This window comes from Dipodomys spectabilis, unplaced genomic scaffold, assembly GCF_019054845.1.
Source record: "Dipodomys spectabilis isolate Male_0828 unplaced genomic scaffold, ASM1905484v1 ptg000148l, whole genome shotgun sequence".
NCBI classification, from domain to species: Eukaryota; Metazoa; Chordata; class Mammalia; order Rodentia; family Heteromyidae; genus Dipodomys; species Dipodomys spectabilis.
The window spans coordinates 2,551,875-2,564,613 of NW_024870825.1; the positions used below are offsets into that span (position 1 = coordinate 2,551,875).

The following is a 12,739-nucleotide window of genomic DNA, read 5'->3' on the forward strand; positions in this document are numbered from 1 at the left end:
CGTGGAGCGCTGAGCCGGGGTGCGGAGGTCTGACGTCGGCGAGCAGGGCTGGGCTGCTGGGCTCGGCGCGATGAGCTGCACCATCGAGAAGATCCTGACGGACGCCAAGACGCTCCTGGAGAGGCTGCGGGAGCACGACGCGGCCGCGGAGTCCCTGGTGGACCAGTCCGCGGCGCTGCACCGGCGAGTGGCCGCCATGCGGGAGGCGGGCTCGTCGCTTCCGGACCAGGTCGGGCGGGGGCCCGAGTGCCGGTGCCCGTGCGCCGGGGGCGGGGGCGGGGGCGGCGCGGCGGCGGCGGGGACCCGGTGGGCTCGGCCGTGACCGGCCCTGGTCCCCAGCACGCCTACCACTTCCCATCAACGCCCATCAGTTCCATCCCAGTGCTTCCACCTTGGCTCTTTACCACGCTCTTCTGTCTGCCCGTCTGTCTACCCAGTATCAAGAGGATACATCCGACGTGAAAGACACAGCCAAATACAAACCTCACGTTCTGCTGTCCCAAGAAAACACACAGATTAGAGACTTGCAGCAGGAAAATAGAGGTTAGTGAGACCTATTGGGCTTTTTTTCCCCCTTCCGTATCTGGCAATAGTTTAAAAGTTGTTGCAAAACTGCCTAAACAGTTCACAAATGTGCATTCTATGATTAGTGCATTTTAGATGCATTTTAATAACTATGTCTGTCACTGTTATGATTATCTGACTGCTTCGCATTCACACACATCCCATATGGCTTAGTATGCATATGTGCATGCATGCCAGGCCTGGGCTTGAACTTAGGGCCCCAGCTCTGCCCCTGAGCTTTTCTGCTCCAGGCTAGTGCTCTATCATTTTGAGCCACAGCTCCAGTTCCCATCTTCTTTGTGCTTAGTTGAAGATAAAGAGTCTCATGGTCTTTCCTCCTGGCCTGGAACCATGGTTCAAATATCAGCCTCCTGAGTAGCCATGAATACAAGTGTAAGGCATGGACACCCAGCTGGATGAATTTTTTTTAAGGTGGAGGCTTGCATAACAAGAGTTCCTATTCTCAAAGACTCAGAATTTAAATACTAGAATACAAATTGTAGTTAAGATTAAAAGTTTTATGCAGTCTTTTGCAAGATGGAAAAGCAGAATTGTGTTCTCAGATATATATATATATTCTTAGAGCTGATAATGATTTAATAGTTGTATATCCGCTTACAGCTTTCACATCTATCATTCCACTAAGTTTCTGCTTAGGTTCTTGTGTCTTCATTTCAAGGTAGACAAAGCAAGTATTTACACAATGCGGGTGAGAAATAGGATCAGCAGTGGGATGCAGCTCAGTGGCACAGCACTTGCCTAGCAAGAATGAGGCCCTGATTCAGTCTCCAACACTGGAAAAGAAAAACAGGATTGGAAAAAGTTGAAGGATCAGTTGCTTATGAGTGTTAACCACAGAATCCATGTATTCTAACTAGGCTGCCTCTCCTAAAATGTTATTTTTTTATATAGGCTTGTGTATTGTTGTGGACTTAAATTCTGACTTACTGCTTTGAATTAAAAGTAACTCGTGTGATTTCATAAAATTCCCAACTGTTTAGTTTGGAGGCTGGGAGTGTTCCTAGTATGCTTGGCTGTGTGAGCTCTCTTGCAGACATCACTACCATTGTGCTTTATTATTTTGTCAGAGCTGTGGATTTCCCTGGAGGAACACCAGGATGCTTTAGAGCTTATCATGAGCAAGTACCGGAAGCAGATGCTACAGTTAATGGTTGCTAAGAAAGCAGTGGATACAGGACCAGTCCTCAGAGCTCACCAGTCTCACTCTGCAGTAAGAAATGCTGATAAATCAATTCTAGAGCCGACTTTATATTGAGAGACTGTTTTAGTTTGTGTACTTTTTTTTTTTTAAAGTATTTCAAGTTTATCGTATTTGTGGTTGATTTTGCTGTGCTTTTCTGAGGACAGAAATAGGGAGCAAGGCAGAGGGAATGCTCAAGTCCTCCTGAGTAAGGCTAAAGTTGCTCTTCCATCCCCCATCAAGATCCGTTTTCATCATGATAAGGGGTATTTGGGAGGAGACAGAAGCTCATTGTGATGAGCTTAAGGCCAGGCTGGGTGACAGAGCAAGGCCAATTCCAGAGTACCTGTTAATTTTGAATAGGCACAGTAAACATTTTGGCTGGTGGTTTTTTCTATGTTTTATTAAACTAAATTTCTTGATTGTAAGAAGCAAGAACTGTAAGAATCTTTGTTGTGTAAAGAATAGTTTCTGGATTACCAAGGCCAGCAAGAAACCATTATTAAATTATGCTATTAGAAGAGAGAAACTGTTTTTGTAAGAAGGCATACTTTCTACACATTGGTTGCTTATAATTGGGAGACCGAGTAATTGTTTTCAGCGGTGGAGTGCTACTCAGTTTGTATTATGTAATTGTACTCATAGATAGCTGCCTCAACCAGGTACTAGTGATTCACACCTGTCAGCCTAGTTACTCAGGAGACAGAGATCTGAAGATCGTAATTCAAAGTCAGCTCAGACAAACAAATCTGTCAGACTCTTATCTCCAATTAACCAGCATAAAACTAGAAGTGAAGGAGTGGCTTAAACAAGGAAGCACCAGCCGTAAGTGAAAAACTAAAAGGAGAGTATGAGGCCCAAGGTCAAGCCCCATTTCCTGGCACATGCACACAAAAATAAATTGGAGCCTCATTAGTTGCTACAGTGAAAGTACACCTTAGATTCCATTGGATACATATTACTGGCTTAACTGTTTTGGAAGAAAAGAATATTTTAGACATCTGAATGGCTTTCATATAAAAGCAAAAGGTAAAATATTTTCTGTGATCCAGAAAAGAAAAGTTGGTAAGCAGAGTTTTGCTCACATTCTGAGAAATCTATCCAAAGATAAAGATACCTTGTACTTCGATAAGCTTCTTACCAATAAACATATTCAAGGGGCTGGGAAGGTGGCTCAGTGGTAGAGCGCTTGCCTTGCATGCCTGAGGCCCTGGGTTCGATTCCTCAGCACCACATAAGAAAAAAGAAAAAAGCCGGAAGTGGCGCTGTGGCTCAAATGGTAGAGTGCTAGCCTTGAGCTGAAGAGCTGAGGGACAGTGCCCAGGCCCAGAGTTCAGGCCCCATGACCGGACCGAAAAAAAAAAAACATATTCAAATTTAAGTTGAACAGCCACTTAGACAATAATTAGACTTTAATTAATTTGAGGGATCTCTTTTGAGACAGGATCTTATTATGTAATCCAGGCTGACTTCAAACTGTCCTCCTGCCTCAGCCTCCTGAGTGTTAGGATTATAGGCATGTGCCACTATATCCAGCTAAAGTTGATATTTTGAAAAATTATGTACTGTATTAGATTTTAGTGTAGCTTATATAGCATGGATTATATTAACATGTTAATTTTTTCAAGGTAGCATATTTTTAAATGAACTTTCAAAAATCAAAATGCAGGGACTGGGAAGGTGGCTCAGGATAGAGCGCTTGCCTCGCATGCATGAGGCCCTGGGTTCGATTCCTTAGCACCACATAAGCAGAAAAAGCTAGAAGTGGTTCTGTGGCTCAAATGGTAGAGCGCTAGCCTTGAGCTGAAGAGCTGAGGGACAGCACCCAGGGCCAGAGTTCAGGCCCCATGACCAGACCAAAAAAAAAAAAAAAAAATCAAAATGCATGTGTTGATCTGTTTTTCATATCTAAACAAGACAGTTTTTCACTTAACATTTTTCATAGGCAATTGAGAGCCAGATTGACCGAATCTGTGAAATGGGAGACATAATGAGGAAAGCGGTTCAGGTGGATGATGACCAGTTTTGTAAGGTGCAGGAAAAGCTAGCCCAACTAGAGGTAAGATGATTGTAAAATTTTTCTTTCTTTTTCTTTCTTTGGCAGTACTGATATTGGACTCCAGGACCTTGAAATTGCTAGGCTGGCACTGTACCTCTGAGCCATTCTTCAGCCCTGTTTTTGGGTTGTTTATTTTCAGGTTAGGTTCTAGTTTTCCGCTGGACATGCACAGGACTGAAATCTGCCTATGTAAGGCTTCTTGTAGGGCTGGGAAGGTGGCTCAGTGGTAGACTGCTTTCCTTGCATGCATGAGGCCCTGAGTTTGGTTCCTCAGCACCACATAAGCCAAAAAGGCCAAAAGTGGTGCTGTGGCTCAAGTGGTAGAGTGCTAGTCTTGAGCTGAAGAGCTGAGGAACAGTGCCCAGGCCCACAACCAACCACCCCCTGCCCCCCCAAAAAAAGCTTCTGGTAGCAGCTAGGATGCAGACAAGCACCCCAGCCGTGTGCTGACAAGCATGTGACCTCTCCTACCCCAGCTCCATTGAACCGAAGTCATCCCAGTCTCAGTCTCCCAGCCAACTAGGTCTGCAGGTGTGAACTACCAGCATTGGTTGTTTCAGTTTTTCAAAGTTTCTATACCGTATAGAAGATGTAGAAACTTATCATAACACCCCGGATGAGGTCTCACCAGACAGGCCTCCCTGTGTTCACTGTATTGATGTTTTCTGTGTGCTCATGATTTAAAAGTTCCTGCCAGACACCCGTATCTCATACCTATAATGGTAGCTACCCAGAAGGCTGAGATATGAGGATCAAGGTTCAAAGCCAGGCCAGGCAAACAAATCTAAGAGATTTTTATTTCCAGTAAATGAACAAAAAGCTGGAAGTAGGGGCTTGGCTCAAGTGGTAAAACACCAGCTAAGACTGAAAAAGTTGATGCAGGTCCTGAATTAAAATTCTAGTACTGACAAGTGCTGGTAGCTGACACCTGTAATCCTAGCTACTCAAGAGGCTGAGATCTTGAGAATCCTGGTTCAAAGCTAGCTGGGCAGGAAAGTCCATGAGACTCTTATTTCCAATTAGCCATCAGAAAACCAGAAGTTGGGCTGTGGTTAAAGGTGGTAGAGCACTAGCCTTGAGCACAGAAGCTCAGGGACAGTGCCCAGAACCAGAGTACAAGACCCACAATAAACAAACAAAAAATAAATAAAATAAAAAATAAAAATAAATAAAAAATAAAAATAAATAAAAATTAAGCTCTAATACTAGCACACATACACACGCAAAATTCCTTCTTGATACTCTTTTCATGAAAAGAAATGCAGTAAAGAGTAACCAATGAAAATATCAACTGTGTATTGACTAGAAGTTAAGAGAAAATGGAAGGAACAAGTTATGAGTGCCAAAATTCCTAATCTTCCAGAATAGGAAGTCAGATAATATCTAAAATTGATGGTCAGGAAATAGCATTAGTGGCAGATTGTTTGAAATTATGGAAGTAGGGGCTGAGAAGGTGACTGTGTGGTAGAGTGCTTTCCTTGCATGCATGAGGCCCTGGGTTCGATTCCTCAGCACCACATAAGCAGAAAAAAAAAGCTGGAAGTGGTGCTATGGCTCAAGTGGTAGAGCGCTAGCCTTGAGCTGAAGAGCTGAGGGACAGCACCCAGGCCCAGAGTTCAGACCCCACGACCGGACCCAAAAAAAAAAAAAAAGACAAATTATGGAAGTAAATATCAAAAGAAATAAAGTGTTAACCAAGCATGGTAGTATGCACACTTGTAATCCTAGCACTCAGGAGGTCTGAAGAATCATGATTTTCAGAACTACATAATGAAACTGTTAAAAAAGAAAATCTTGGTCCTTCACACATCAGGAGTGCCTTGCTCTCTGCTAGGGCATCAGCTTTGAGTGCCAGGGAATTCACAGCTGCTGAGAGAGATACAGTAGTTGCTGGTCTTACAGAAAACCTTGTAATCAATTATGGCTGCATTTGTGAAGAGTCACTTCCAAGATATTAAGAATGAGAGTCAATGTTGAAACTATTTCTCCAACAAGAGCCAAAGGAGTTGCATTTGTAACATTCAAAGAAAAAGATGTTGCAGACAATGTCGTGAGAAAAAAGAAATATTGCCTAGATGGGAAGGCTAGACATACTCAACTCAAAGTATCCCATCTGAGTGAAAAGGTTTTCAGCTCTATAAAGACTCTCCTGGATCTCTCCAGTTTTCAGAGTCAGTTTGTACTGGAAAGAGTGGTCATGGATCTAGAAAAGGAAAACCCCACTTTATTCTTCGGGCCTTTGGAACCCAGTGGAAGAATCTACATGGAGGGATCACTTCTCCCTCTCAAGAAGCTCAATGAGTCTTTGCTAACAAAAGCACTTTCTTCTTTAGAAAAAAGTAGGAATTTCTCCAGGGAAGGGAGGCAGTGGAATAGACAGCTACCAGAGGTGACCAGAGAAAAATGCCAACTCAGTGGCCACATGCAAGACTGATTCCTGTGTGTCTGCAGGAAGCAGGGAAACATGCATGCTTGACACAGATGTTCACCTTTACCTCAAACCGAAGTGTGATGTTGATGAAAACACCTTATGATGATTTTGTATTCAAATTCGGGAGAGGGTGAGTGGCAAACTCACCATCATTTATCGAAGAGATGCCCAGGCTGGGGCCCAGACCAACAGCACCCAGCGAGTGAGGCAGCTCATCGACCTTCACCTGGAGCTCAGAAGAGAGACATTTCTTTTTGAAGGAAAGACAAGAGAGAGAGAGAAACAATCTTACACAGGCATGTAAAATACTCGTTCAAAGTACCTGAAGGTTCTGGTTCATGTTTACAGCACACAAATTGATATTATAGGGTCATTTTCTGACACTTAACCTGTTTAAAAAAGAGGTCATGAAACAAACAGGGCACATTCTGATAGGCAAAAATTAGACTTAAAGGACACCAGGATACGATAAATTACACAGAATTCTAGGTATTCACACACAGTGAGAATACTTACATATGCAGTATTTATATAAAGTAATTTACGTATTGAAACAAACTCCAAGATATGGAAACCAAAGATCTCTAAGTTTTAGTTTTTAATGATTCTATCTTCTTTGCTCTATGTATGGTGTATTCAAGTGTACACCTTAGGAAGGGTTGTGGAGAGGATTCAGAACGTGAGGGAGAAAGGGTGAAAAAGTACAGCATTGAAGCTCAGTCAACACTGAGTAGAGACAGGGTGGGGTGGGAGGGATTGAGAGGGAGGAAGAGAACAGAAGACATGTACTCATGACCTGACTCATGGAATTGTAATCCCTCTATAATAATAATAAAATAAATTAATTTTAAAAAGAAATAAAAGGTCATGAGGTTAATAGGGGCAAACAGCAAGTTTGTGAAATGTCAGCCATAGCAATAGTAATAGCTGCTTTCCTTAGTGAGTAGTGGCAATGCCCTGCTTGGTAATAGCTGCTTTTATCCTTAGTGGCTGTCTTCATTGTAATGATTATTGTCTCCATGTTACAGAGTAGAAGCAAGGAGGGCTTAGAGAAACTAAGGCTCTTACCAAAGTTAACCAGCTGACAAGGAATGAAGTTGGGGCTTAATGTAGTCTATCTGAAAGCAAAGGTACTATCTAAACAAAATTTGTCCAAATTGGAAAAAAAAAAAATCTTAGGTTTGGTGCCAGTAGTTTACACTTTTAATCCTAGCTGCATGGGAGGCCAAGATCAGAGGATTGTGGTTCAAAGCCAGTCCGGCAGTAAAGTCCATGGGATTCTTTAATTAATCATCAAAAAGCCAAAAGTGGAGCTGTGGCTCAAGCGGCAGAGCACTAGCCTTGAGCTGAAAAAGCTCAGAGACAGTACCCCGACAAATTTTGAATGGCAACTACTTTGTACAACCACTTAGAGATAGTTACAATTTTTTCTAAAAAAAAAAAAAAAAAAATCCTTAAGAAAGGGGAAGTACAAGCCAAAGAACTGTTGGATCTACACTGAGTTTCATTCATTTTATAAGCTTGAGTGTTTTGTGCACTTGTGAGTGTATGCGTGTATGCTGGTTCTGGGGCTTGAATTCAGGGTGGGTGCACTCATGGCAAAATTGAGAAATCTATCTGAAAAATAAACTACAGCAAAAAAGGTATGTCTGTCAAAAATAAATAAAAACCAGATGCCAATGGCTCATGCCTATAATCCTAGCTACTCAGGAGGCTGAGATCGGAGTATCACAGTTAGAAGCCAGCCTAGGCAGGAAAGTCCATGAGCCAGAAGTGGCGCTGTGGCTCAGTTGGTAGAGCCCACTAACCTTGAGCACAAAGAGGCTCAGGGATAGCGCCCAGGCCCTGAGTTCAAGCCCCAGAACTGGCCAAGAAACAAAAAACAACTGCCAGAAATATTTGCTGGGCACATGTGGCTCATGCCTATAATCCTAGGTACTCCAGAGATTGAGCTCTGAAGATTGTGGTTTAAAGCCACCCTGGGCAAGAAAGTCCATGGGACTTATCTCCACTCAAGCACCAAAACAACTGGAAGTGGAGCTCTGTCAAGTGGTATAGCGCTAACCTTGAGCAAAAAGCACAAGGACAGCATGCAGGTTTTGAGTTCAAGGGCTGGCCCCCAAAATAAAAATTAATTATTTATATCTTCCTGGCCCAAAACATTGTCTCTTTACAGGTATAAATGAATATCTTTTTCATTTTTGTTTTTCCAGCTTGAAAATAAGGAGCTTCGAGAATTACTGTCCATCAGCAGTGAGTCTCTTCAGATCAGAGAGAACTCAGTGGACCCTGCTTCCTAGCCCATCAAATAATGGCTGAAAGATGTCTAAAGATTCCCTATCAAGGAAGGAAGGGATTGTCTTCCAATTAGAGTACTGTCTATTCATTGTGCTGCCCAACACTTGATTTCGTTTTGCTTAAAAGTATCAGGTGGCAGTTTAGAGTTCCAAAGTCAATACTGGCTATCCACAGAAGTTTTGAGCTATGTTAGTGAGAATCTACAATGAGTCTCACCATTCTTTTGTCTAAGAAACAACTTTAATGTTTATTTCTAGAACTTCAATTTATATATTTGTCTGAAACTTTGAACATTTTTAGTCAGTCACTTTATTTTATATAGGATTGTAAAATACACTTACAGGAATATTTAAGAGATTTACCTTTGTAAATCTATTTGGCATAAATGTGTATTTTTTTTTGTTTCCTTTTGTCAGAGGTAATCTGTTTCCATAGAACTAGATTGGCAAATTCTCTAATTTGTGATGTCATTCACTTGTGAAGCTTCGGCTCTCTCTGGTGCTAAGAGCTGGCACCTTATGGTCAGGTGTCTTTACTCTTAAATTGAGAGAAGTTCTGTCTAGTCCCCAGGAAACACACCTGCAAGTCAGGCAGCTGTTTCTTCTTCCCAGTGATAGTACAGACATCACACCACTCACACTGCCGAGGAGCTTGCCTATGCATGTGCACACGTGCACAGTCCACATGGCACAAGTAGCTTTTATTTATATGATTCAATGTAAGTGGTATTTAATCTTGACCTTAGTTTACCTAGTGAGCATATCATAGATGTATCTACTGCATAGTTCTTCTGTACTTTATACCACTATTTAAGTTATATGCAGCTGTGATAGTTTAAAACTGCCACTAGTAAGGTATATCATGACTGGCGCTGGTTTTTAAGTCTCTTTTACATGAAAGCATTTTTATTACCTAAGTTACTGCATTTACATTGCTGTGCAGGCAACAATAGAGCATTGAGATTTAAACACTGGGTAGTACCTCACACCTGAGATCTGAGCAGTTCGAAGCCAGCCTGGATAGGAAAGCCAGTGAGACTCTTTACCTCCAATTAATCAGTGAAAAGCCAGAAATGGACCTATGGCTCAAATGGGAGAGTGCTAGCCTTGAGGACAAAAGCCAAGGGCTTGAGATTTTGAGTTCAAACCTCATTATTGGCACAAGAAAAATAAATTAGATAGATCTTTAGGTAGATAAATAGGTTCACTCATCAGTTTCTACCCTGTCTCAATTCATTTGCATTTCAAATTTACAAATTACATCCTATTATACTATTGAAGTTCCTCCCCCACAAATAGCTGAAATAATGAATGCTAAGGCTGTCAATGTAAAGCACCACAGTACAGGAGAGAAAGACCCAGTATCAAAAGGAGTTATTTGCAGGCTGGTGATGTAGCTCAGTGGTAAAGTGCTTACTTAGCATACATGAAAACCTCAGTTCAGTTCCCAGTACTGCAGAAAGCAAAAGATTTACTTGCTAGTGCTCTGAGTGATGTGAAATTTCTTTTGTACTCCTCTGTAGCATCTCAGAAGAGTAGGCAAATTGACATTGTCAGTCTCCAGTATCAGTGAGTTCAGTTATGTAAGGTGGACTATCTGCCCAGCAGTGGACACTGAGGTCTTTGAAGCAGTCTTCAGAAGGCTTTAGAAATTTTGCAACTTCTACTTTTCATCTGCTGGCCTAGACATCTTGAGAAAAAAAACTTGAAAATTACTTTTAATAAAATAATTTCTGTGTGTTTGTGCGCCAGGTGTAGTGGTTTACACCTGTAACCCTAGCAATCAGGAGGAAGAGATAAGAGAATCACAGTTCAAAGCCAACCTTGTGTGACTTGGCAAGACTCTTGTTTTTTAAAGTTTACTTGGTAGTTGTTTTCCAGGTGACATATAGCGGGGCTATCTTTACATATGTCAAGTAACAAGTTCATTTTCTTCACTCTCTCCCACTCCCTCCAGCCTCCATAGTGCACTTTCATCAATGTCCCCTGCGGCCAGCACTGCATTTTTTCACCCTTTTTCCTCTGAGTCTATGCCCTCCTCACCCTCCCGCAGATGTGCACATGAATACACCATATATAAGGTAGAGAATACAGAGCCATCAGAAAAAGAAAACAATAAAAACAATAAATGGTCTTTTTGGTTAAAATTAGCCTGAAATGCTATAACTAAGAATGCTGAGAGCTTTATAAGCAGCCATGCATGTACAAATTTTGTCAGTATTTTACATTTTTAACATATTTGTCAGAAAATGATAGCTGTCTTTCAAATACTTATAAACCATAATATCTCATTGCCCAGCTTTAGAATCAAATGTTGCCAGTGTGAGGGTTGACGGTGAGGCAGTCAGCATAAACTCGTTCAAGCTAGCACCACAAAAGCAGAACAGGAAATGTACCATTGTTTTGCGTGTATTTGAGCTTGCCTTGCCCTGAATCTTAACTCCCCCCCCCCCCCCCACTTTTTGTTGTTGTTGCCAGTCCTGGGGCTTGAACTCAGGGCCTGGGCAGTGTCCCTGAGCTGCTTTTGCTCAAGGCTAGCACTCTACCACTTGAACCACACAGTATCACTTCTGGCCTTTTCTGTTTATGTGGTACTGAGGAAACGAACCCAGAGCTTTGTGCATGCTAGGCCAGCACTCTACCACTGAGCCACATTCCCAGCCCTTCTCTTTTTTTAATAGGGCTTGTTTGGGAGGGGGGTGCCACAAAAAAACTTGAACTTAACCTGAGCACTGTCCCTGAGGTTCTTTTTTTTTTTTTTTTTTAAGTTTATTTTTAGGGTCCGGTTGTGGGGCCTGAGCTCTGAGCCTGGGTGCTGTCCCTCAGCTCTTCAGCTCAAGGCTAGTGCTCTACCACTTGAGCCACAACGCCACTTCCGGCTTTTTTCTTTTTGCTTATGTGGTGCTGAGGAATCGAACCGAGGGCCTCAGGCATGCAAGGCAAGTGCTCTGCCACTGAGCCAACTTCCCAGCCCCCTGAGGTTCTTTTTCTCAAGGGTAGCACTCTACCGCATGAGCCACAGCCACTGCCACTTCCAGCTTTTTCTGAGTATTTTGTTGGAGATAAGAATCTCATGGACTTTCCTTTGTGGACTGGCTTTGAATCTTAATCCTCAGATCTCAGCCTAAGTAGCTTAAGTTTATGGGCATGAGACACCAGTGCCTGACTCTTTTTAATAGTTTTAATCACATAGACTTTAAAAAAGATTTAATATATGTATCCCTAAAATGACTTATTTTTCAGTTTTGTTTCTTTTTTTTTTTTATTTATTTATTTTGGGTCCAGTCTCAGGGCCTGAACTCTGGACCTGGGCGCTGTCCCTCAGCTCTTCAGCTCAAGGCTAGCACTCTACCACTTGAGCCACAGCGCCACTTCCGGCGTTTTTTCTTTTTGCTTATGTGGTGCTGAGGAATCGAACCCAGGGCCTCAGGCATGCAAGGCAAGTGCTCTGCCACTGAGCCAACTTCCCAGCCCTTCAGTTTTGTTTCTGTATGGACTTGATAGGAATGAGATACAATATATAGCCTAGGGTCTCTTTTTTGTATATAGCTGTCCTTTATGTTCATTGATATGTATTTCATTGTGTGATTATTTGGTATATTGTGAAGAAGTACATGGACACAGGTTGGGGTAGAATTCATTGGTGGATGCACATTTAAGATGTGAGGCCTTAAGTTCAAACCAGGACACACAACACATTATGAAATATATTTTTTAAATGTATTAATATATGACTTTTTAATTCTCCACCTACCTCATTTATACTACCCACATTTCAAAATAAGCTGTCACTTCCCATTTTTTGGATATGTCACTGGGATCTCCCACAGCATCTTTCAGAGTAAATTAAGGAGTCCCACCCCATATCAGGGGAAAGCAGCCCATGCTGCTGCTTTTGTAACTCTGAAGTGCTTAAAAAGAGGCAGAAGCGGGGCTGGGAAGGTGGCTCAGTGGTAGAGGGCTTGCCTTGCATGCCTGAGGCCCTGGGTTCAATTCCTCAGCACCACATAAGCAAAAAGAAAAAAAAAAAGCCGGAAGTGGCACTGTGGCTCAAGTGGTAGAGTGCTAGCTTTGAGCTGAAGAGCTGAGGGACAGTACCCAGGCCCAGAATTCAAGCCCCAGAACTGGAAACTAAACAAACAAAAAGAGGCAGAAGCTCCATAGCTTCCAGTAAGCTACCCCAGCAT

General features: G+C 42.3%; 1 protein-coding gene across 1 annotated transcript; it reads left to right on the top strand.

Annotated features, from left to right (window-relative positions):
- Positions 1–9,006, top strand: Sike1 (suppressor of IKBKE 1). Its single transcript, XM_042692327.1, has 5 exons — positions 1–229; positions 438–543; positions 1,653–1,795; positions 3,711–3,824; positions 8,469–9,006. Exons 1-5 carry the CDS (start codon positions 71–73, stop codon positions 8,553–8,555), a joined length of 609 nt encoding a protein of 202 aa, XP_042548261.1. The 5' UTR covers positions 1–70; the 3' UTR covers positions 8,556–9,006.
- Positions 9,007–12,739: the final 3,733 nt, after the last annotated feature.

Bases quoted from the DNA above. Each gene is read 5' to 3' on its own strand.
- Sike1 (XM_042692327.1), top strand. From the start codon at position 71: ATGAGCTGCACCATCGAGAAGATCCTGACGGACGCCAAGACGCTCCTG. The intron at 230-437 runs GTCGGGCGGGGG...CTGTCTACCCAG, and splicing joins GCTCGTCGCTTCCGGACCAG to TATCAAGAGGATACATCCGA. The intron at 3,825-8,468 runs GTAAGATGATTG...TTGTTTTTCCAG, and splicing joins AAAAGCTAGCCCAACTAGAG to CTTGAAAATAAGGAGCTTCG.